This window comes from Pararge aegeria, chromosome 5 (assembly GCF_905163445.1).
Source record: "Pararge aegeria chromosome 5, ilParAegt1.1, whole genome shotgun sequence".
Taxonomy (NCBI): Eukaryota; Metazoa; Arthropoda; class Insecta; order Lepidoptera; family Nymphalidae; genus Pararge; species Pararge aegeria.
This window is the reverse complement of record NC_053184.1, coordinates 12,695,873-12,722,901: the sequence shown is the minus strand read 5'-3', so window position 1 is coordinate 12,722,901 and position 27,029 is coordinate 12,695,873. Positions and strand designations below refer to the sequence as shown.

The 27,029-nt window shown below is 34.2% G+C and overlaps 1 protein-coding gene across 1 annotated transcript in view; it reads right to left on the bottom strand.

The window, feature by feature from the left end:
- Nucleotides 1-11,145: 11,145 nt before the first annotated feature.
- Nucleotides 11,146-27,029, bottom strand: part of LOC120624039 (zeta-sarcoglycan-like) — a 44,727-nt gene continuing 28,843 nt past the window's right edge. The window contains exons 2-6 of the mRNA XM_039890350.1: nucleotides 14,430-14,655; nucleotides 13,586-13,775; nucleotides 12,883-13,075; nucleotides 12,335-12,458; nucleotides 11,146-11,515 (exon numbers count right to left, since the gene is read on the bottom strand). Coding sequence (XP_039746284.1) covers nucleotides 11,321-11,515; nucleotides 12,335-12,458; nucleotides 12,883-13,075; nucleotides 13,586-13,775; nucleotides 14,430-14,655 — 928 coding nt within the window. The 3' untranslated portion in view covers nucleotides 11,146-11,320. The remainder of the gene's footprint in view (nucleotides 11,516-12,334; nucleotides 12,459-12,882; nucleotides 13,076-13,585; nucleotides 13,776-14,429; nucleotides 14,656-27,029) is intronic.

Below are 27,029 nucleotides of genomic sequence, written 5' to 3'. Positions count from 1 at the left end.
AGCGAATCAAATAATTATTTTTGTACTGAATAGGTTATACTTTAAGTTTTCTCAAATTTCGTATAGATCGGATGAATATGATTGCAGATAGAGGACAGAACTATACATCCAGCATATAGCAGCAAACCGCTCCCTTAAAGGTTAACGATACTGAATACATTAACTGCCACATTTAGTGCTAGGACTGAATAACAAATGTTAGAAATTTTCTTGCTTAACCTTTAGCTATCTTATCAATTAACAAAACGATTTCAATTATTTCCTTAACTATTCCCATAATTTGTTAGTGATAGGAGCTGAGACTGATGGATACCAAATCATCTTTCAAACATCCAAAGACTGATGAGTGGCATCAATTTACTGATTTAAGACAACGCTTCTTACCCAACGCCATCGACTAATATGTAGTCATGACATTTTTTGCATTCATTTGTAATATGGAATAAAAATTAAATCAATACGGGAGTAGGTCGCCGGGACGGTCATCGATTCAAATAGTGGGTGATGAAAGCTCCCAGAACAAGAACAGATATACAGATATTGCAATAAAATTAACTTTATTAATGCAAATAAATAAAATATAAAACATTTTAGTGCAAAATAAATAAAAATAGTAAAACACATTGGCACCAGTGAATAGAAACTTGAATTAATTTCCCATGTTTAATAATTGCATGAAGTTTTTAGACCTTACTGGTTATGATGGCTCACTTAACCCTGTAACCTAACTTAGAAATTAAGAACCCAGATTATTTGCATTTTCTTTTTCTTTCTCTTTAATTTTTTTTACCTGGAAATACTCTTTAGAGATTTGTTTAAGTCTGAGAGTCCGACGTTTTAGTATGGTATCTTTTTACTGCGCTATAATTAATACAATTTACATGGTGATCTTTACGAAGCCATTAAAAAGGCTTTTTAAGGTTAATTTTAACTTTTACAAATTATTATTATTATATAAGTACATATATGTGCACTTTTAACTTAAACTGAACTTAGAGTAATTTACAGTTATCTTTGATTTCTAAAACAATTTATTTTTATATAAAGTAAAGTAAATATAATTATAAAGATATACTCGTATATATAACCCAATGATTTAGGTAGCTTGTATTATAGGCTACAGTGCTCTCCTTAAAATAGTGACTCGATGATTGAGTGTATGATTGTAATTGTGTGGGATTGCGTCGCGTAGGTACTTGTACGCGCTACTACTCGTATATGTTTGCTTATATATATATTTGTTTGTGCATGTGTGTGTATGTGTATGTGTGTATGTGTATTCGTGTATGTTAGAGTTTTACGTGTAATTTCACTCCTAAGACTTCCAGCAGTTTTTCAGTGTTAACATATGATTTTGACAGTAAACAATCTTTTACAAATTGTTTTCAGTTATTTTTATTTAGAGGGTATATATTTATAGCTTTATTATAATCAGATTTTTGATTAACTGTCACGTAAGCGGTTAAAAAAATATTAATTTTCATATTGATCAAAGTAGGGAATCGAACTGTGAAGTTTCCACTAATAAGACTACCTAGGCACACTACACACGGTTACAGTATTAACCGGTCGCTGAACACATCAAAGCCATTCAAATTTTGAGTTTGATATCACCACAACGTCCAAGCTTGTTTGTGTGTTAACGTCAACCTCAGTAAGGTTAAAGCATTATGTTATCAGAGCTTTAGGCCTGGCTCGGCTTTAGCAACAGCTTTGTTTCTGTTGACAGTGCCTGTGTACGTGTTAATTTTATCGAAGACCCTGACATTTCGCCTGACTGTCGACTTGACGCAGGTCAGCTTGAAGACGGTCACTCCCGGTTTGACAATTGAATCATAGCGACGTGCAAATAATGCTCCTGAGTTATTTAAGTTTGTGATGAGTATATATTCTGTGTGTTATAAAAACCATCTAAAACTGAAGTTCGAATGAAATAGAACTTCAAATTAAAACTTCTGTTTTGATTTATTATAATATTTTGTTTCAGTTGACCGTTTTGTCGAAGAACCTGACTTGGCTGTCTAGGTGATGCATGAAAACTGGAAGACGGTCACTCTGGGCGATGATTTTTTCATTCGGTAATGTACATGACTGCAGGTTAAACAAATAGGAACGTTGACAATAGAGTGTTCAATTCTTACCAGAAGTGGAATTGGTGAAACCGTGTTAAATCCACAATTTGCATTGATACTCTTACCAATCTAGTTTTTATTCCAATTAATAATCTTAAAAAATTGTAATTTGCAATAGGTATTTAAAAATCGCATTCAACGTTGAGTGCATTGACCTAAGCATTGAAGCTCTTGCCATAGACACAGCATTACGCTGCCTTTTCAGCTGCAAACATTCTTTATAAAGATATCTTAATTTATTTACGATATTAGTAACGTATTTGAAGTCTTATATCAAAAATTTGCACGAATATGAAAGCCAGGGCGATTCGCTGGTTTTTTTTATTATAATGAGAATATATATATAATTTATCGCTTAATGTTTGTGCATCTATTATAACAGTAGGATGAAAAAACAGTTAACTAGGTATACTATAACTAAACGATTCAAATACCAACATAATGGTAATAAATAGATAGATAGATAATGCAGTCTAGGTAATAAATGTGCTACTAACAATTAGCCTTACCTTATCAAAGCTTGGCGTGTAGTTTCAACTTTATTTATGTTGTCATTGCCTGCGTCCGCTTTAATTGTGTTAAAGAGCATGAAATTTCGCTTGGCAGTCACCATAAGGCGGTCAGTTTGAAGAGGGTCACCGTTTGTATAATTAAATCATAAAATACTTAAATAAAACCATTACAGAGAATCTGCATAATATTAAAAATACTGTGGCTTCTAAATTTAATATCCAATCTTCAATGTACTACTCCAAGAAGGGAATATCAGTTCTCGTGCAATATTATAGATGCACGTAATATTATACTAGTAGGTAATAATCTGCAGTCACCGTCCATGCCTTAATCAAATGTGGCTGGACGTCCTAATCGAGGCTGTCCGCACTGACCACGCTCGAGCTACGTCAATTCTAGTCGAGATCCATAATAATATTGTAAATGTGAAAATATCCTATTTCCGGCACAACCAGGGCACCGATCTTGATCAAATTTGTCACATATGTAAATTGCACCATAGACGCGAATAATCACCAGCAACGTCCCCGCAGAATAAAAAAATATCTTTGCTATCAATGCATGGCTATTTAGTTAAACACATCTTGGCAAAGATATTCATTGATAGCAAACGTTGGTCCTAGAATACTCATCTTTGTAAAACCATAGTCGCCCGCAACTTCGTCCATTTTTATACGATTTTTTTACAAATATTGCGGGACTTGTTAGTTCTTCCATGCTATTCGAAACTACAATGTATCCCTGTTCCATTTTTCATCCAAATCTGTCCATGGCTTGATTCAGTAAGAAACAGCCATCCAAACTTTCATATTTATATTTATATAGGAGTAAGGTAACTACCATACCTATTACTAACAAAATTATTAATAGTAAGTACTTGTCTAAAACTTAGTGACTGCCAGACAACTTAAAGCTTAAACCAGTAGATCAAGAAGCGAGAAATTTGCACAGTTGAGTTTAGTATTTTTCGAATATCCATCCTGAAGGTTTAAACGAGGGGACAAACATAATATTCTGTACTACGACGGAAGAAAATTTAATAATTACTATTTCAAATTAGTACCTACATAGTACATACATTTATGGCATAAATAAGTATTGCTAGTACAAGAAACTTGTACTATTTTAAGTATAATTTAAAAAGTAAAATTTTACTGCATAATATGTGTTAAATAATTTTATTTACCGACACTTGTACGTTTTGAACCTCATCTAAGTCACCGCGAAGACAAGTGTTAGGTTTCTTTACGATACGGATTTGAAAAATGAAAAAAAGATTAAGAAGAGGGGTCACAAATTAATCTTTAAAAAATAAATTTTAATTCAAAGTTACTTTTAACATAATCATTCAACAGTAATTCAAATTGAATCGTCAAAATCTGCAAAGTTAAGTGGGTACAATATCAATAAGTATTTCCATGCACTGGAATACGTCTTGGCATAATAATATGTAGTCTTCGTCCAAGCTACTATCAAATCCGTTTGGGTCGTCCTAATCGAGGCTGGCCACGCTCGACCTCCGTCAAATCGTGTTGAGAACATGACCTGACTGTCACAACGAACAGATAACTGTAAGGCGCTCGCCTTTTAATAATTTAAAAAAAGTTTCTAGTTTTTTTACCTTTAAAATAAATGCAATATCTTTTATTTTATTAATTATTAACCCATGTTAAGTATTTATTGAATTGTATGTATTATGCTATTTATAAATTATTTTTATCGTCGAACAACGACAGCTCTTTGATGATGCGATGAGACCTAATGCGACCTACAGTAACTCTAAGCAATATTCAAAATAATTGAAATTTACTATATCAGGTGTAAATAGAACGTTAATATTGGCATTGAGAAATTTAGAAGAAGCTGATTAAATTAACTAGTTAACTATTGACATATTATTTTCTACTGCATGAAACGACAGCAATTGATTTAATATATGCCGCCCTCGCACCGCGCCGCTTACACTTGATATGTAAATACTTCTCATAACAAAACTATTGATTTAATTACATTTATTTGTTTATTAAGTTTTACCAATAAATAGTAGACATTTGATTGATTAACTGGGTCATGTATGAAAACAGTAGTAAATTTGTATAATTTTAAATATATTCCCGTCCCACTATTTATAATTACACCTAGTGTCGTTTCCCCACCAACTCTTTTATTGAGATAAGTTTTTTCTTGCTATTTAATGATAAAGGCACTTATTTTGGTAATAAGATAAATAAATACCTATTTTTGATGGCCCAAAAAATAACTAACTTTGTTCTTAGACCTTTTTTTTGTATGATTAATAATACAATTGTTATGTTTCAAACATTACTTACTCACTTTAGATCTAAGTGAACCGAGTTATGCCAGAAAGTTATGATGGGAGACAATATCGTTCTAATAATCTGATAAATTTCATATGAATGGAAAATTTATCGCGTTGTTATGGGGAATCTCAGATTTTATTTATTTAACACATTATTGAACTTTAATGTGGGATGGTAAAACTTTTCTTTTGTAACCTTCTTTCTTTATTCCGAGAGAAATCGTTCCAATTTACTGCCTTTCCTTTACTTGGCCCGATAAAGATTATTATTGTAAGCTTACTCTCAGAAAGTTTCAGAGTCTACCACGTGAGCAAACTTGACAATCATCTTGCGAGTTGATAGTATATAATCTACACGTTCCTTTAATCCAAACAGAGCCAAGTTCAAAGTAGGCAAACTAATTTGTTATAAAAGAGAATAGTAAATCGAAAGTATTTTTGCTTCTAAAAAAAAATGTATGGAACTGCTTTTAGTAGGAAGTGAGAAAGCTTGTTATGACGTAGGTGTGAATTGTTCACGTTATTTTGTAAGACTACGAACACAATGTCTAAATTATGTTTTTTGTCATAACAATTATTTAATATTGTACTGTATAGAAACTCTTTTAAAGGACAGAGGGCGCCGCGAACGCTTGGTTCTCCGCCTGCTACATATTTCACTACGTAAATCATAACTTTATTTCCTCTCACTCGGTGGATAGTGGAAGGAGGAGTCTTTGAAATGGCTCTAAGACTGCTCTACTATACCACAACAAAGGCGTGCGATATTAAATTAGGTGTAGAAGGAACTACGAGAAGTTAATAATATTTCATAATATGCAATTTAATATCACCACGATCTGAATTTCCTTAAAGCATGACTTTACAGAACATAAAATCAGCGTTGGTTCGAACAATTTACGTAATGTATGCAACGGATTTTGTACATTTAATGATCATAATGACGGTAACGCCAGCTCATTTGAGGCGTAAATGGTGCTTTCCTGCCAATTAGCGGGCGGCGCGTTCAAAACAAAAGGACTGGAGCCTCATGAATTTATTGTGAGGTTACTGGCTTAAGTTATTTAAGTGTTCGCTGAACGTTATTCACGTGCGAGACGCCGCGGAGAATGCAGCATCCTACGACGATTTATCATGAATCTTTAATTAAACTTTAGCACTGACTGTTCACGGAAACTCATTGTGTCTCACAATATGCCCGCTATATTGATTGTTTCGGTACGTTCGCTTATTAATCTGTCATGAGGTGAAAATTTTCATAAATGAAACATAAAATCAATTTGTTCTCTATTGGTTATACTTTCACTGTTGTTTATCGTAGTGGACTGAAAATCCACATTGAAATTGATTCGGGAAAAAATTGTTTCACCTCTTTTGCAAATACATTTTTGTAACTATTTCATATGGAACAAGCAAACATAGGAAGCGTATATCCTTATATATTGCGAAATTGATTTTATCCGTTTGCCTCTCTTTTACGCAAAGACGAAGGGAAGAAGTATTTTTTGCATTGCTAGAAGTAGTTTTATGATATGTAGTTATAACCTCTTATCTGGTAAATGAGGAAATCTAAATATGTTGGACTAATGACTTATCAGTATAAATGTTTAAGAGATAATAGTATCAGTTAGGTTAGGAAAGTTTTTTATTCATCCTAACTCCGGCCGATGGATGCTGGGAATCCGTCACCCATTGGAGATAAGTCCTGGGGTTTAAAGGCGCACCCTGTGTTCCCGGTGCGCCCTGAGCGATTGTATGGGCATTTAAGTATGTCTCAGAGTGGGTCTGCAACGGCTGGCGGCGCCAGCTGGGTCGCTGATGTGTGCGGAATCGTTCCCATAGTCCAGCCACCAGGCGACTGGCTGGAACACCATGGGGTTTATGTCAGTACGAGCCAAACATAATGAAATACCCCGTTGCGAAGTGTAATCTTTGAGGATTTCCTAAATGATACCATCTATCCTTCCTTATAAAAAGAGATATCTAGAAAAGATTCTCTATATCACAAAAGTAATAACACAAATGTATAATTATATATGGCAAAATATATAACAGATAATAATAGCATCTATTATTTTCGTCTTCCTTCATTTCCACGTATCGAACGGGCTGTCTCATAAAAAGATAAAAGTCGCTAATTCAGCTTCGTTTGTGAAACATGTTTTAAACTCAAATGAAATGATGAAGTTTCGAAGTTATTTTCAGTTCGTTTATAATACAATTAAGTGCTTGCGGTTTGTGGGTACGATTCAATTACCAACTTCACGAATAATTTACCTTTACCGCTGTCTGTCAAATATTTATAATATTAGTATAGTATAATAGTCTCAACCCATAGCCGGCCCACTGCGGGGCACGGGTGTCCTCACAGAGTGAAAAGGTATGAGCCCTAGTCCACGCTGGCTGCGTATTGGTAGACATAACATGCCTTTATCCGTAATGCATGCCTGAAATTTAAGCTCTAAGGCATGCAAGTTTCACCATTAAGCAAGTGATAATTGATTGCTTGAATTGAAAACGCACATAACTCCGAAAAGTTAGGGGTGTATGCCGGAGATCGAACTTCCTCGGAAGGGAAACCGAAGCCCTAACTAAGTACTTTTTACTTTTGGATATTTAAAAAAAAAAAGACCTTCACAGTCTCAGCCTCTACCCCATAAGGTTAAAAAATTAATCCGCTATAGAAGCTTAGTTTGTATAACTGAAATAAATCTCAGCATGTACAAATGCTATTAACTACAAACAAACCTATTTTCAAATATTCTGTTAAACACACTTTATTATACTACTGGCACACATATGTCCTTGTATTATTAAACGTAAATAACAAAATTTCCGAACTGGCTTGCCTCCATTCGCATCTCAGGCTGAATGCTAGAATGTTCTCTCGTCGCGCTTAGACTGATAAAAAATTGCATTAATCTTAATTTTAGAATCGGCGGACAAGGGAACATTGGCTTGATTGGCAAAGTATGAGAGATTTGCTTTCGAGTTCCACCTGATTTGAAATATAATATTTTTTATATTTCCTTCGACTTTATAAAACGGTCATACTCACCCTGATCACCGGGTCAGGTGAGTGTACTGTAACATAGCTTCTGTAAGTAGTATAAAGCTGATACCCATGATGTGAGCATAGTACCTCAGACTTAAGAGACAAATCAATGTGTCTGTCAAAAATCTTTTTCGTATTAACGCTAACTTTGGCTAAGCAAAATAAAGGTACCTACGCTTTATGGATCTTTTTGCAGTTAGTAAATTTCGGTAGCAGTTAAACTGATGGGCAGTAGACCATTTAATATTGATTTATGAACAGAACATTCGCTACATACATGAATAAATTCATCCAATGTTTCACTTTGTGGTAATTTAAAAAAAAAAACGGGAAGTTTTTGACCATAATTTTATATTCATTCCTATTTACTATACTTTTATATATGATATAATTTATTTACAACAGTATCAACAATTTTAATACATTATACATTTAGGTAATGCAACAGGAGTATAGCTTTTTTAATAATTTCTACAAAGGGTTCAATTTTTTTATCATATAAAAGCAATAAATCATTTTTTTCGTGATATAATAGTCGGAATTAAAATAACATACTCATTACTCATTTAGAATATGAAATGGTAATTGCCAAAAACTGACCTCTTTACGACCTTTTGATTTTTTTTAAATAAGCATAATCAAACTAGAATATTTGTTCTATACTATCCATCTTTTATTCATATTAATTATAGTATAGATTTTATAAATGTTTCCTATGATACAGACATTTAACAATATTTTCGTGATCCCTATTACACAACATTTTTTAAAATAAACTAATGTATTGAGGACCCTTAATAAAATGCTGACATTCATTTTCATTCACAACAATGAAAAATACAATGACGATCAAAAAACTAAAGATCACTTTTTAATTTTACAATTACGTAGATTGGAATATCATAAAGCTGAAATATAATTGACGTATTCAAGGTTGCTGGAGTTAATCTGTTTTTAATATTGTTTAAATTAAACGTAAAAATCAATTAGTGACTCGATTAGCATATTTTTTTTTCCATACTCAATTTGGTTTTAAAACTTATGAAACGTTGATTATGTATAGGTTTAATAAATTACATGGACGCTCATAGTCCATTGCGTTCCGCTTACGTATAATTATAATATAATTTTTGATCGCCACCGTATTTATATTACAATACATTAGCGACATAAATAAGTAAAACCATAAATATTGAAACTGCTATTCTAATCTATCACAACACCGCATACAATTTCATCTATTAAAACTAAACTTGTAGGTAGGTACATCCCGCGAAAATTATAATAACTAATCGTTACCCCTAACTGCGACTTCAAAAGGCACTAGTCATTATTTATATGTTATCTGATACGTCCAAAGTCGTTGTAATTCGATTCAATTACGCCAAAGATTATTTTAAAAAGTTATACACATTTTTAATAATATAGGGTAGCTCTACTTAAAAATCTGAACGACATTGTAAGCCACATACTCTTGGTAAAGCCAGCTAAGCTGTGTCGCTATAACAAGTAGAAGACGCTAAAGCTCGGTATGTTCAGAGCGTTTTTAAAATATAATTAACCTTTAAAAAAATTATAGCAAAAAATAAGGTTTTTGTTGATGTTATAAACTAAACCAGAAACTTATGTAGCGATAAAAACATAATTGGGCAGGTAGGTACAAATTATTATGCAAAAAGGATAAACGCTGATAATATGATGACTCCAATACCACTTTAATAAAATAAACCTATCTCAGTATGTATGTCATTGTATCAGATGTATTCATTATATTATTGTATAGAGATTCGCCAAAGATTCTAAGGGGTTGTCAGTGACACGTTATTACCTGTCCTGCAAAAGAAGGCCACCCGACTGGTGAAATTGAATGGCCTAGAATATCATTTTTCAATTGATGTAATTCTTACTGTAATGTCATTTGTGTAAGAGATATAAGATTTTCTTTAAAGAAGGACTGTTAGTTGTTAGTTGTGTTTTATAATAACTAAGAGAGTCCGCTTTTTACATTTTGTGTTTAGTATTTAAACCTCTAGAGGTAATAAAAAATATCTCACTGGTTTTGTAAAAAAAGGAGAAAATCGGATAATCATTTAGTTCTAAAGAAATATTAATATAATAATTTGCTCTAAGTAAAGGCAAACATACTATATGAACAGAATGGGTTTTTTTTAAATATGTATGCAAAAAAATATCACAATGTAGAAGCTTTTTAACATGTACCGTACATAAACCATCAAATACTTTTTTATCTACTTATTTATCATTTTATATACACTTTACCTACAGATAAATAAAGTATGTAAGAAGGTGGTTACAAGCACAATTAAAAAAAAGTTTAATACATTTGATGTTCTAAAAATATTTGACAGTTTCAAAACCTTGCCATTATAATTGTTATATATTTTTAAAATAAACTTTAACATACGAAGCAGCAGTAGAATATCATACTAACACACATCATTCAATTAGTAGTTTTCATTCTACTTCCTCCATAATAAAATAAAGCCTAATGAGTTAATTCATTACACTTTTCACACCTTCTTACACAATTTTACTACACGCTTTACATTACACTTATAGTCCATTTTTTCTTATCTGTCTTATCATAAAAAAAACTGAGTGTGAAGTACGTTTTAAAAATAATAAAAGTGAAAACAAATATACTTTTATTTTATTTGTTTAGTTTATTTTTAAATACTTGCTTCGTTTTCTATGTTTAAAACTCACTTTGCACTAAACAGTAATGAAAACTTTGATAACATAGTTAACACAGTAAGGATAGTAATACAGAGGTCCGACGAAGCCTCGTAAAAGTAAGTGCAGGTTGAGGAAAGTACCCATACCAGGGCCCAAGGCTGCTATTGCAATTGTGTAAGAATGGCAAATATTATACAAGAATTACATGCAATAAATAGTTAAAGAAGACAGCATGTTATTGAACTGCAAAGCACGCATTTTTTGTTAAATAATTAATTGTGAAGAAACTTTTTGTAAAAAAGCGAAAAGTAAACAAAACTTGAATAGGCACCGATGATATACGACTACATAAAGTAAGTTTGCGTTTTTTTAATTGTGTCTTTTTGTTATTAATCTACCACCGATACTCAATAATGTAATAGCAGACTCGGGGCCCTAGTCTCAGTTGTAAGGAATCTACGTAGCATCCCTAAACTGTCGTGACGCGGCTAGACGTTGTCTAAATTTAACACGTGATCAAAGGCAACGAACTACTGTATCTCTACTTTATACTGTGTTTTAAGATGGTGCAGAAAAAACGGAGTATATATAAAGTTTAAAGCATCATCGGCATATTAGGCTCTCTTCTCTTGCGGCACAAACGCCGTGCGGGGGCGCTAGAAATAGTTTGCCATTCGCACACGCACAAAGTTGGTAAATGTTTTGATGGTGTGGATCGTGCGTGTGTGGTGCTGAAGGTGGCAGTGGTAATGCTGACTTCAGTTTCGGCATGTAAATGCTTGGTGCATCTAACCGTATCTGGAAATTAATTTTAAGTTGTAATTTTTGTAGTCTACTCAACGATATTTCATTTGATATCGAACCAGTTCCATAAATCGATCTTTTAAACTAAATCAACTTCATTTAGAACGGGCAATACAATTTAATAACAATATTAGCGGGTAAAGATTAGTGATGGGGTAAGATTGAACTCTCTCCGGTATTGAAAAATGTTTCTATAGTACATGTATATTGTCAGTATTACGGTTTCATAGTTATAGTTGCTCTAGAGACCTGAATTTATTTTTTACTATTTTTGTTTAACGTTCTATGGGATCGGTACTAAAACTGTATTTTGAATTTAAAGCTGCCCAGCGATTCGTCAGTGATGGTTAGGTATTAAGGATTTATAGCAGGCGCTATACTAGCAGATACATAAGAATATTTTTGATGGATAGCATACATTATTCAGGAATACGAGAGCAATAAAACAGCGATATGATACGTGCGGTCACGTTATACTCGGTATCCCCGAGTCAGCGCGTACTGACTACTGAGAAAGTCGAAGACACAGCTTGTTCTTATGTTATCCATTTAAGAATCTTAGGTCATTCTGTCTGCCATGCATCCTAGATGTACAAATAGTCAGTTTTGTTGTGACTTTACGAGCACCAGCTCCAGCAGTTGCTGATATTAAAGGTCAACGTTTTACAATTTTACAAGATGTATATCTTGAGTACAAATGGAGCAATCCGCTTCGAATCTTTGTCATTAAAAAAAACCAACAATACCTTATTAGATTGCCTAAGAATCGGTCGGTCATTAATGAATTAAAAAAAAATAGGGTTGATATCTCACCGAGCCGGCGATGGAGCGTAACCGGAATGTGGATAGACAGCTTGCGCTGATGTCGCCAGCACGAGACTCCAGTGCTATACTCTGTGCCGCATGCATTTCCAAAGACCGTGTTGGAGATTCTAACCTGTATAAAAAAAAATATATATATATCATGTACAAAAACCTACTAAAAAACTTTGCATACCAATAAAACTTAAATGTTCATATTGTATTTTCATAAAGACATTGAAAGCTAAGGTAAGGTGGCAAATAACCCAAACTTAATCTTAACTAAACCCGTTTTTAATTCAATTTCTCCCATTTATTTACCAGGCGTTAACCAGTTGACCAAAGTTATGCATCGCAATTTTCTTTATTCGCCTCTACTGGTTCACTTAAAATTATTGAACCTTCTGAATATTATCGGTTCGTTAGAAATCGTTCAATTAATTAACCAGGATTACAAAGAACAATATTGTAACCGGTTTCAAACCAATATTTACCGGTGAATTAAAACTGCTTCTGACTGAAAATGAGGGCGATGGTGTTGTTACATTTTTTGAACTTACATCAATTGTTTAGAAGGCGGCGCTTTAATAAGGGGCGACTGTACAGCTGTGTTGAAGGAGGCCCCGGCTGGGCTCGCCACGATGAGGTTATCAGCACCGATTGTCACTGCGTCTTGTCCCGCGCCCAGAAGCAATGTGCCCCTCGTGTCCCGCACTTCTAAACGAGCCGCGTTAACTTCCAAGCGATCATGACCTATGTATACAGAGACTGTAGTGTAAGTTTTCAAGTGAACAAGAATCAAATCTACGTAAGGGTAAATCTGTTATTTTATATTGAAGACCGAACGACATGATTTAACAGCTCTATAAAAATATGACAGATTAAAGAAGATCCAGAGTTATCTTAAAATTTTAACTTATGTTAAATGAATCAATAATTTAATAAATTATATACGAAATACGCGTTTTATAATATTTTGCGCATGAGTTCACTCGCGTTACTGTAGCGCTCTGTCAATCAATTGCGTAAAGTGATAAGTAATTCAAGATAGGCTTTTTGATCTTTGCTATCAAACGTCACTTTTGTATTCTTTTGTATAGCAAAACTGACGTCGGAAGCCTGTTGTGAGACACGTAATCACCCTGCCGGTTGTCTTATACCGTGTTCTGGATGAAAGGTAACCTTTATTTTTCTCTTTACCCCTGACCATGTTTATCAAAAAAAAATATAGTACAAAAAATTAAAACATAAAAATATTCTTACCCAAAAATAGTCTGCTTTGCAACATTCCAAGCGAATCACGGGTAGTCACTGTGAAATTCCTGGATGACTCAATAGATATAGGTTGTCCTCGTCTCGACTTTATACTGGATGCAAAGAGAGAGTCCAGTACTAGCGCTTGTCCAAGTAGTTGTACGCCACCGGGCACTATTCTTAGTTGACCCATGCCTTCCTGGATTGTCAAAAATAACTTTAAAAAGTGTAATGGAGACTTAGGCGTGTTTAAAAAAACCGTGCGCGTGGTCAATAATCAGTTTTAGTAGTCGTAGAGCTTTTTGTGACAGAACTCGTCCGGGGAAGTAATATCGCCATTCTTATTTGAGGCGATAAGCTGCATTGTTATAGCTGCATTAATTATGAGTAACGTGATATGAAGAATTTTTTTGTACGTTTTAAAGAGCTAATCTCTAGAAATTCCATTCCTTTTTTGGATTAGAAAGATTTAAAGGGATAACATATCTCTACGACCCCAATTTATTAACAGCATGGTGCAGCTAGTTTAAAAATGAACCTCTTTCATTTACAACGTATACGGTTTATAAAAATACGTCTTCTTTACAAAAATAGTTCTTAACGTGTATATTTTACTTATAAAGTCTAGACGTTCTTTAAACTATGACTGCCGTAACTCACATAACTGCCAACCTGGTTTTGAACGAGAAAAATTTATGGAGTTAACAAAATTTAAATGAAAACTTCACACCTATTTTTATTTATCACAATTTAACAAGTTATCTGTTGTCTTGTCCCTATTTTAATCAAATACACACCCAGCTAAGAAACGGAAAAATATGTTTTATAAGTTACAAAGAAAAGTAAAGTTTACCGAATTGAAATCCAATACTTTTAAAACCCACAGCGTCAAAGCAAGATTGATAATCATCATAAGCATGAGTGCCATGACAAGAATGTAGAGGCATTTCTTTCGCCAGCCGTAAATGCCAACTTTGAATTGGCTATTATAACTGTTCCTGATCGAGTCCGCCTTTGTATCCCGGCCGGCATTGTTGTTGAGGATTGGCTCCGGGGTGATCTTGTCCGCGTAAGGGATCCTGGAAGAAAAATATTGCTTTAAAAATCACGACGTTTCATTACCTTTTGTTGGTAAAATGGTATAAAATTGAGTTAAACTTTCAGTTGAGATGGAATTTTTCTAGAGTGCACTTATAAGAGAGCGCTAGAAAATGAAAATTTCGTAGATATCAGAACATCGGGAAAAAAGAAGAAGAACTCTCCTGTTATTGATTTATATCAAAGCATACGGTAGCACCATCAGTCACATTTCTCTCTCTCTCTTCTCGTTACAATGAACAACTAAAACCTATCTCTTTACGGAATAAATGTAGACCTTTCTGTAAGTAATTAGCACTTTAATTTGATACCAAGTTGTCCTATTTTCATCTGGCATAAAGTCATAGAGTCTAAAACAATATTGTGCTAAAGATGAATAGATGATTCATTACACCAAATCAGCCCAAAAGGGGTGACGTTACTTACAATGTTTAAACATACAAACATACATGCAGAAACTATTGAATACACTACCCTTGACTCTTAGTAGAGTGAAAATAAAAGTCGTACTAAAAAAACCCTTTGAATTAACGGTTTTTTTTCGCGTCGAACACAAAACGTTTGGAACACTTGCATAAATCATAACTTTATTTCCTTCAGATCCACTGATTTAGTGATCAGTGGATCTGCAATAAGCTGGTATCTTGTTGCACAAAAGCCTTGTACTTCATTAGACTAAGTTTTAATGTCGGAAAACATTGTTAAGTAGTGGATCACTAGTCATTAAAATATTTAGATATCTCATGGATAATTCGATTATTTCCATTAAAAAGAGCACTGAGGCGTAGTTGACAATAACTTCCAAAATGAGTCGTTCGCTTATAATTGTCAAAATACACAATCGCTTTTTTATGTGATATAACTTATACCTAGCTCTATGGTAATATATTTTTCTAAAACTGTTGTAGTCTTTAACGTCATTGCAACAAAGTAAAAATTGAAAAAAACCTAAATAAATATTTTCTCAGCGAAACATCACACATTTTCCACTAAAAGAAATATAGAGATCACGCTCGAACGTTGGAAACACATTTCGCTTGCATAAATCATAACTTTATTTCCTCCAGGCCTACTGATCGCAACAAATCCGGCTTTGTGTCGTATAAGTGGCTTACATCTATTTTACACCACCATTATAGCGAGGACAAAATTCAATTGCCATTCTGTTTGTACTGTTAGGTACCTACTAGGTTTCTCTGTCTAGAAATTCTCAGTGAACACTCCTGAGTGAGCAAAGTGGCGTTACCTGCCTGATTGTCTTTTAAAACACGTTAATCCGTCGGTCACGAAAAGTGTTACCAACATGTGATAATAATCTTAAAAGAGCGCCAACTAACATTAGAGAAATACAGTGAGTCTACACTCATGAATTCTCTCTCCCTCTAGTATATCAGTCTTATAGGCCTACACTTATAAGACATTTTTATCAAAATACAACGTTTAGCTTCGTGTAATTATTTTTGCACTGGCATACAAAAACATATTAGGAAAATCCAAGCACGCAAAAGGTCCTGAAGATTTAAATGTGCTTAGTTAATGGTTTTTATTTTTGGTTGGTCAAGTGGTAGCATGTTTAACGGTGGATCACGAAGTCCCGGTTTCGAACCCAGGTCGGGCCATAATTTTTATAAATTATAAATTTTATAAAAATGATGGCTCGATCTGGAAATGATGATGTTGCACACAGATGATTAAGCCGTCGGCCTTGGATTACATGACTATGATAAACTTGTGTATATATTACACATTTCATTATCATCATTTCAACCAGTGGATGTTCACTGCTGGTCTTTTGTAGAGATTTCAACAATCCATGGTCCTGGGCCGCTTGCCCCCAGCGGCTCCCAGAAACTTGCTTTATGTCATCTGTCCACCGCGTTGGGGGCCGACGCATGTGACCATACACGTGGTATTACACACGTGACCATAAAATATTGTAGCGATGTTATTGCATATAGAATCCTGAGTGTAGCGTGGGATTTAGATTTGCCCCCACGACGCAGACAACATGACATTTGGATGCTCTATTTTTCAGAACTCGTTATATAATAAAATCAATGTACTCCTGGCTATGAGCATATTTTTCTAGTTTTTGGAGACAAATTACTACTGCTACCTTTGTCACTCGACGTTTTAAATGTAAATTAATTAAATAATTTATTTCAATAGCAACACATTAGTAACGGGGCAACGGCAAGTGGAATAGTGAAATCATTCGCCTTAGCGAGATAGTAAAATTACAGCAGAATTTTCTTCAGATGTGGGTTTTTTCTTAATGTGTAACCACGCTAGGGCCAATTTCACTATAACATTACAATGACGCCTTTGGTTGCCTGGAAGAGATCGCTATGTAGCGATAAGGCCGCCAAATTGTCTACTTTTTGTTAAATTTTTATTTATAATTTTTCTTTATGTTTATGTGGTGTACAGTAATAGTGTATTCATTCATTCATTCATTCATTCATCCATTCATTCATTTAATGACGAACTTTTTTTCTGGATTATTAATGGTTTTTAAAAAGAAAAATTTCGCTAACCTGCATATGAGAGGAGGCCTGTGCCCAGAAAATTGTTAGGCTGTGAAATAATTTTTTTTTATGAAAAAAAAAAATATATTAGGCTTAGTATCATGATTTGCGATCCAATAAAATACAGTTTATTTACAGTCCTAAATATCTATAGTTCTTCATAGATATACATTAAAATTAAACAACTGTCACGTAAAAGGAAAGTTTACTTCAACATTAGATGTATGGGACACTGGCAGTTAATTTAAAAGTTTAACATTCGTAAACTTGCTAATGTGGTTCCGTTCAATAAAATACGACTAAAAATTGTAGTCTCAACCGCATCACTCTGGCCATGTGCTTAATATACGTCGGTCACGCGATGTAGTTTATATTTAAAGCATTACTGTGGGGAACCTCTCTATAATTATGTTCTTTAAAAGTAATACTAGGTTGCTAAGACAACTCTCAACCTCTATACTGTTTTATTACATACTAGCGTAGCCAGCCCGCTTCGCCGGGCTAGATTTTGCTTTATTTTATTTAAACAATAAACTTACATCATAATTTTTTTAATTTAAGTCTCATAATATATTAAATCATTTATTTCTCTCCGTATTCATTCTCTTCTATTCTCTTCTCGAGCGGGTGAAGATCATTATCTACACCCATGAACACCCAACAATAGAATATCATCATAGTAAATAAAAGCTGTATTTGACAGTATGACAGTTCAAAACTAGGAGTGCTCCGATCGTCACCAAACTTTACAGGATTACTAGCCAGGTCAATCCGGAGATTCCCTGAAAGTTTCATTGAATTTGGTCCAGCCGTTTCGGAGCCTATACGGAACATACCCACACACTTTCTCTTTTATATATATAGATTACTTTCTTGAGTTCGTGACTTTAGGTTAAAAATTCCAGTATCAAGTAATTATTTAAAGTTAAATTTCAGCTGTATACATATTATTAAACTTGCCTGCAGCTTCATTCGTGTTTTTTTGATTTTTGAAGTAGCCTATGTGTATCCGGGATAAAATCTTTCTCCATTTTCAAACTTCAGCCAAATTTTTTCAGTAGGTTTTGCGTGAAATAACATCCGTTCATACATCCTTAGCATTTATAATATTAGTAACATTAATGATTCTTGATGATTAATTTGATAACATTAGAAGTAAGAGTATAAGAGCTCACATATAATACAAGTGTAAAGTGTCTTTTTAAAGTAACTGTAAGTGGTGATGACATAGAAAAAATGCCACTACTATACAATTTTGTATCTAAAATTTTGGATATCATTATCCCTATTTATATCCCACAGCTGGGTGCGGCCCTACTCTCCCATAGGAGGGTAGACTTTAGAGTTAAGACCATCAATATTGGGATTAGTGTTTGCGGATGATGCTGGTTGGCGGGCTTTGATATACACAAATACCAGTGCTAATATATGTGATGGACGGTTATCGAAAGGAGAAATTCTGGGCGGAAAACCTATATTCGTAACATTTTATTAAATATCCGAGAAATTCTAACTCAACGATTTGTGATTCGTGTCCCTTACGCCAAGTTATGGACTTCGTATCTTTCTGTTCTGGACCTTAGTCATATTAAGAAATAAAATGGAACAACAAAAATGTTTTTGATGAAAAACCACTATCAAAAGTCACGCCAATTGTATTAAAAAAGTCGTTATATTTCGTATTTAACAAGAGTTTAAAGTCAATCCGGGCTATAAAGTGCATAACATTCGCTTCGGAAGTAAAAACATCGTGTTTTAATGCCAATAATACGCACGGGACGGTGCCGCACGGCGCACGCTATACGAAAATAAATTCCAAATATGAATCTGCATTCGCTTTATGCAGTTCTATTTTTTAAAGGTTCAGTCGTTTATTCGTTTTGTTCGTTTTGACGTCTTTTGTATTTAGAATTATAATCCATTTTGGTAAAAGCTAAATGAAGGGTAACATCATTAAGAACTAAAATTTAAAACATAAACCTCGCAAGCTTCATCTTTTTTTTATTGTCTTCTTACCGTCAAAACAACACCGCGCTGTTCAGGCTATACGAAAATAAATTCTAAATATGAATCTGAATCAGCAGTTCTAATTTTAAAGGTTAAGTTTGCTGGTAGTTTTTGGTTTCTTTGAAGTGTTTTGTGTTATGTTCGACACCGAATTAAGAACATAATGACTGACTAATATTAGTCAGTCTAGACACAAAAATCACTCCACTTTAGATTGGTTTCTCGAACAAACGGTTAGTCGCTTCATACCATTTAGCAGTTGACAGTTCCAAATTCAAAACATATTTATTTCAAGTAGCACTTTCGCAACGTCAAGTTGTTCTACCTTATCTTTGCACCCCACTGAAGCTCACAATCCAAGGTCAATCCTAGAAAAACTGTGGGATTCTCCATTTTTATCGATCTTCTGTTAATCATTATATTTTCCATTAATCAGTAATTAATTCACCTCTAGTTTCCTAAGCATTCACGATTAAATGGGAAAATAGGAAAATTTGTTTTCTAGCAACATTCCGCGGGTGAAAAGTGAGACTTACGCGGGGCGTTTTCACTGTTTTTGGACACAATGCACTGCATATACCTAATAATGGCTGAATGAGCATTCTCTGTGCATAAAATTGTAGGTGAAATACTGATACCTATAATACTAAAAATATTTGCATTAGATTGCATAGAAGAAAGAATGGGTAAGTAAAACAGCGTACAAGACAGGTGCGAAGAGGGATATTTACTTTTTTTGTAACTAGAGAGTTTTTAGTTCAAAGCCGCATCGATTTTCGAAACTATGATTATATTGATCAAAAATACACATCCTTATTTCTCATGTTTATGGTTATCGTAAGATAAGCAATCCATATAAAAAATATATTGCTTATTCCGTATGTGGTAACTATTCAGCCTCATGTGCTGTAATTACACCGGCAACCACGCCTTTAATACTGGAACACAGCAATGCTTCTTAGCGGCAGAAATAAGCAGTACCTGGGCGGTAGTACTTCCTCGGACGGCCTCCGATACAAAAAGTTCTACTATTATATATCCATAATAGTTGTTTCTTGTCTTTAGGGCTGTTTTCAGACATCAATTATTCTAGTTAAGAGATGTATTGACAACAAAATTGCCATCGAAATGTATATTCAAATTAATGCGTATTAATTTGTTTATCTCATTCATTTGTATACACCTAACGAGTGCCCAACTATCCTGGTGGTCGAAACGCTCAATTAGCCCAAACACTCACTATTATTCAACTATCCCACCTCAGTTTTCATATAAAATCTCGGTAATTTCATGCAGCGCGGAAACCACAGCTGTACGTGCATAACAACGCTGAATGACACTTCCGGTTAATTAAGCATTGAATAGATGCGATGTCAATTTAGATTAGGTAATGCAAGTTCATTTGCACTAATAGATTCTCTGAGTATCGTCAGCATATAGACATTACTAGAAAACACTTCCCTTAGGCAACACAGCAGGTATTTCAGAGGCTTTTAAAAATCAACTTCTCTTGTTTGTTTGGTTTAGTTCTTTATTGCACAATTAAAAAGTAATATGTTCATAGGCGAAACTTATGCCTGGAGGCATTTTCTACCAGTCTAAACTTTTGTAAAGTAGACAGGGTTTCAATTATTGTGCGTAGATAGAGAATAAAAATGATAAAATAAACTGATGAGATAAAAGATTTTGATGATATAAAAAAACAAAAGAAAAATATCTATTAGGTAACATAATATATTCTTTACGTTGATTCTTTGTATTTGTATCTTTAGACTCATTTTGTAAACATAAATTTTGCCCAGCTCGAACAAAAGTTTTTGTAAATTTAATGAAATTTTCGGCTTTGGGCTATTGATTTACATAATAACCATCCATGCTCCTAACTTTAGAAGTTACAGGGCTTTAAAAGAATTATATACACTAGACACATAGATGTTCAGACAAAGAGCCAATTCACCAAAGGAAATTCGGAGACTGCTTCGCTCGGGTCAATAACCCCAAATAAATCAGTTCAGTACATATTTGTTGTGCTCGTTGGATAAACAAACAGAAAGATAAATATTTTTATATCGAATGAACCTAAAATCAAGTGCAATGTTAAACAAAGATGTTTGTAACATAAATCAAAGCGAATTGAGGAAGAGAGTTAAGTGAAGATGTACGTACAATTCGGCACCAAGCCTCTCTTATTGTATTAGGATTAAGGAAAGCCGGCAGAGACATTCGCTCCGACAATGCTCCAACAACTTGATGAAATGTTTGCATTCTCTGCTATGAAATACGATACATTATTTTAGAAATTGAAAACGGAATCCCAGCAGTTTTAGATCTAAAATAAAATTGTAGACTCAAAAAGTCTACAAATTATCCTAACAACAGATTTAGACGATTGAAATATATTTACACTTTTTGTTTTAAGCAAATTCCACAATTTGCTGTAAACTCATACCTATAAGTTGTATTCGTTCGAGTGTCTGTGAGTGGCTTCCTAATATAATAATAAAATGTAAAATCAATGTCTTGATGTCCTAAAAATATGGATAATAATTGTGAAACACACCATCTACAATCTTAAAATATCACTTTTTTAGCGATGATATTACTATCTTTTTATAAGGGGCCTTACGGCCCCTTATAAAAAGGTATTCCAGGGTCAGATAACCGGTGGTCCAGGTGTATATGTGCATAGATTAATTCAAATTTGTTTTAGCTATTTATACAGGATCGGGAAACCAAAATTCACAATATAAAAATGACACTATAAATATTCACAATAACTGTGATAGTGTTATGCGCGTAAAATTTACTAAAACATTTATATTCTTAATAAACTATTAATTTTGTACCTGTGATAGAGTCAAGAGCACAAACTAGTGTAGCAGTGTAGTGGGTAATACATTTTCATGCAAATATTGCTTTAGCCCATTTGATATGCAAGCAATGGGGACAACATATCCCTACATCTTGCGGTGAGCGCTGGAGTTAGAATTTTTCAGCGTGCAATGGTCGTGTCGTGTTTAAATCCTTGTAAATTTATGACCCTACTCGCTGCCGGTGGCCACTTTCAGAAATACTTGCAAGCTCTTGTGCAAGTCCCATAGTACCTTTTGATACCGCTCGTATATTGATGTGACATAGTTGGAGATTCAAACGGCAAAAATATTTGTTTGTACCTTTGTGATTCCCGGATTGGATATTTGTTTTTGTCGGCACAAACGGCTGGCGTCTTTTTGTTGATCCTAGTAGAAGTATTGAGTAGGATTATAATGAATTCGTTGTGAAGCTTTCGCTGAAAATATATTTGTACATAGAATGCGCTAAAAATAAATATAAATTGGGAAATTTGATTTCGTAATTTAATTTTTAATTTATAGTTAATTTCAAAATATCGACTCAATTTTGAAGCAAAAGGGAAGTTACGTCATTAGAGAAGAAGATATCCTCATTTCAAAAGTAGTGTACCAATAAAATTGTATTTCAACATAATTATGGTTTTATAGTTCATATCTGTAGCAAATATTCATCTCTGCATCTGCGCAATAATTCTTGTTTACATTAGAATTTAAAGATATTCCGGCCGATTGGCGAAGTGGGCAGCAACCTTCCTTTATGGGTCCAAGGCTGTGTGAATGTTTTTCAGTGTCTGGGTGTTTGTCTGTATATTATAAGTATTTATGTATATTATTCATAAAATTATTGTCGTAGTATATTTATCTTTTCCTCTCTATAGAAGACTATGTTTAAAAACCATTTAACCAATAACAACGTTTAACCTGTACAAGGGCTCTACCGAATGCAAAAAAAAAGTCATTAGCTACATGATCTAATTAGAAGACTGGAAGAAATTAGTGATCATAGTTAGTAAAACCAATGAAATATATAATATTTATTGATTTGATTACTTTTCAAAAAGGGACCTACTTGAATAGTAAAAAAATATCAGGCACTAGTAAGTGGTATAATACTTGTGCTAACTGCTAATAGCTACACACGGCACAAAAGCCTATATTAAAACGAGTTATATCACAAGCCTAGTTTGCGATCAAAAGAAACGAGAGTAAGTTCTACGAAGTTTTATGCTAGGGCACGGATTGTGAAAGTACCGGCTTTTCCTTGCGTCTTCGAACGCGTACTTTTTCTCAACCCATTTAATTTTTCTTTTTAAAATTTCGTTTCCAGTGTACAGAAATAATAAATAACAAAAAGGTTTATAATAGCTGTATAAGCAATTTTAAAATTGCAGAATCGTGTTGAAATAATAAAATATGATACTTAGAGAGACGCTTTTTATTCATGATTATTTAGAACTTATTTGCACGCAAAACACAAAAGCATACCAAAATTAAATAAATATAACAATGTAGACATGCAAAGGTGGCCTTATTTGCTGCAAGTAATTATTTACCGCAAACCTTTGCATGAATGAATCTAAAGCAAGAGAGCTGGCTATAATACTAGTGTAGATGAGCTAAAGAACTAAAAGTAGAATAACTGATATTAGTTCCAGAGACAGTTGTATTTCACACGCGGCGCTTCAACTGGGAACAAGATGTTATTTGTGTAACGACGCCATTGAAGTGTGATTATAATAGAGGCTAGTAAATGAAGATGAAAATATATATCTGGTGAGATGTAATAAATTTTTCGCCCGGAAGTGTAAACGATGTACGTGGATGCACGTAGCGTGCCGTCGGTAGCGCCCCAGGCTAGTTACGAACGTTTCCCAAATGAGCTAAATTAATCATCCTCATCAGGACAACCTTCTGAATAACAATCGTCTTTAGAAACCAGATATTGTTCAATTTTTTTTTTAAATTTTTCATTGTTTACATGACGAATGTTACTTTTGTTCGGTTCAACACCTGAATCGATCTTAATAAAATCAAGCAAATATAAATAAATAAATATACTACGACAATACACACATCGCCATCTAGCCCCAATTTAAGCGTAGCTTGTGTTATGGGTACTAAGATGACTGATGAATATTTTCTATTAATAATATACATAAATACTTATAATATACGTATAAACACCCAGACACTGAAAAACATTCATGCTCATCACACAAACATTTTCCAGTTGTGGGAATCGAACCCACGGCCTTGGACTCAGAAAGCAGGGTCGCTGCAAACTGCGCCAATCGGCCGTCGTATACATCTTGCATATTACAAATGGGTATACGATACTTTTATGCAGAAGAACGTTCCCAGGGGGAATTTAAAAAATAGCCTTTGTTGCCTTTACAATAAATAGCTAGATCTTTCAAGGTAAAATTTTGTATTAAAAAAATCCATGGTGGATTTTTTAACAATGAGGAACAATGAAAACAACGAATTTGCGCTTAAATTCCAGTGCTAACGTTTACGTTAATTAAATAAAATTTGAGATCTAAAGCAGTTTTCGTGCGAATGCAAAAGCTATGTTCTTTATCGATGAGAGTACATAGTCAGCGGACCTGTGTTGCAGCTGTTTGAACGAGAAGAGACATATTGAATAAGAAAATTTGTAGTGAATTAATTTCTCAATTTTAATGAGAAGACTTCGTTCAAAAAAATTAGCAATATAAATTACCCTTTTGCCATGCGCGATATTTTCCAAATTTTATTATTGTTCATTAAGCCGTTTATAATTACTTAAGTGACAAAATCTACACAAAATTCAACCATTCAAACAACCAAACATTTAGACAGTCCTTTATACACTGCTGGACATAAGTATTTTGCAGGGCGTTCCAAACTCCGCGATACTGGGCCGCTTGTATACAACGGCTCCCCGCGACTTATTTGATGTCATCTGTCCAACTGGTTGGGGGTCGACCAACGCTGCACTTACCGGTGCTTACCACTTAAGTAAGTAAGTATAAAATATATATATACTTACACTTTCATCACTTACCACTCCAAATCGTTGGGGTGTAAGGGGGAGACTAGTACCAGTCAGCCTCCCCAATCGTCAACCTCACTTACCCGTGGAGCACTCTGCTTACTTTCAAACTAAGCTCTGATGACCGAGTAATGGCGGTATAACCATTGTACATCAGCTGGTCCAAAATCCACTGACCGGTAACGGGCAGCAGTGTGAGAAGCTGCACTGCGGTCACCAACCCGCATTCCAAGCGTGGTGAATAAAGGAAAAACTTTTATGGGAATTAAACAAATATATTTTTATATTAAATTATTATTAACTAGCTATTGCCCGCGACTTCGTCTGCGTTTGATTTTGTTTTTTTACGTGGCATTCAATTTGGTTGTAGTTCTAAAAAAATTAAAGTATTCAGTATCGCTAAGCCTTAAATGAAGGGTTTGCTGCTGTCCGCTGAGGAGGTCTGTCCTCTATCTCCAACCACATTCATCAGATCTACACAAACACATATTATAAACCTCTATAGTACAAAAATACTATTTAAATCGGTTATAATTTGTCGGAGTTATGGTGTAAAATCGTCAAACACTTTCATCCCCTCTCCCAAAGGAACCGATTTTAATATCGGGATAAAAAGTATCCTATATTACTTCTAGCACTTACAAGAATATGTGTACAAAGTTTCATGAGGATCGGTTAAGTAGTTATTGCGTGAAAGCGTAACCAACAAACTTACATTGACATTAATAATATTAGTAGGGATAGGGATAGGGATATTGTACGTCAATATACATATTAATGTTATTACAACATTGAGTTACGACTCTTTACTTCAGCATGCAATTACTAAAGTTTTATATAAAAACCGAGGTACAACAGATGAATAGAGAGTGTGTGTGCTAATTGAGCGTTTCACCGCCCGTCGAAATGCGCGGCCGCTACACATTCGTTAGCAATATTCCACTAACGAACCAAGCTAATAGCCATTAAGTTGAATAACCTACCGCTTTGTGCTGTGAATCCTACCAAGTGACATGTTGCCTAACCTGTATACGCCACTTACATACTTTGCGTACAAAATAAAGTTGATCGCACATTCCCACAAGAGGCACATTTTTAAATCTGAAATTATCGTAGTGTGGCCATAATGGGCATTCACAGTATTGAACTTTGCATTGCATCGAGAATTTTGATTTTCCGGCGGATCTCACTGCTTTTGTGGCTTACTGCTTAGTTCTCTTGAGGCTTTTCGTTCTATGGCGGTTATTGGTTTGGTTTTACTTAAGTTTACTTTAGTTTTATTTGTCATAGGGTTCTATTTTTTCTAGGGCTATATCACAAATGAGTTTCTTGGTTCTCAAGGTCAAATGTAACTTCTGCGCAGAAATTCTCAGTGCCAATCCGGAGTAAAGAAATCGGCTTTGTTCACAAACATGCCCTGGAGACCATGTGAAGACGTTGAAAACGGTTATTATATTTAGCATGGGATTATCGTTAAAGCTCGCCAATCCGTTCTGAAGCAGCATGAAGGGTCTGTTAATCTTATGACAGAGAATCCCCAAGCCCAGCAAAAGGGCATAACTAGGTTGAGGGTGATTATATTATTAGGTATGAATTATATTGTAATCAAAATATTTTTTTTGATGATTACTTATAAAATTCCAAAAAAAACAAAATTCATTTATTTCAAGTAGGCCTAATTAATAAACACTTTTAAAACGTCAAGTCAGTCTGTTTGTAGTGACTCTACCACGGGTTTGGAAGGCAGATTCCACTGAGAAGAGCCGGCAAGAGACTCAGCAGATTGCTTTTTTTCCAACATCATTTTTAAGTTTAACAATCCTTAGAATTTTTCTGTTTTGTGGGACATGAGAGCGGAGTGGCCTGCTTCCAAGCAGCCTTGTCGTTAAGTAATTCATCAATCGTGTAGTAACCAGGATTTGTTAAATATATTT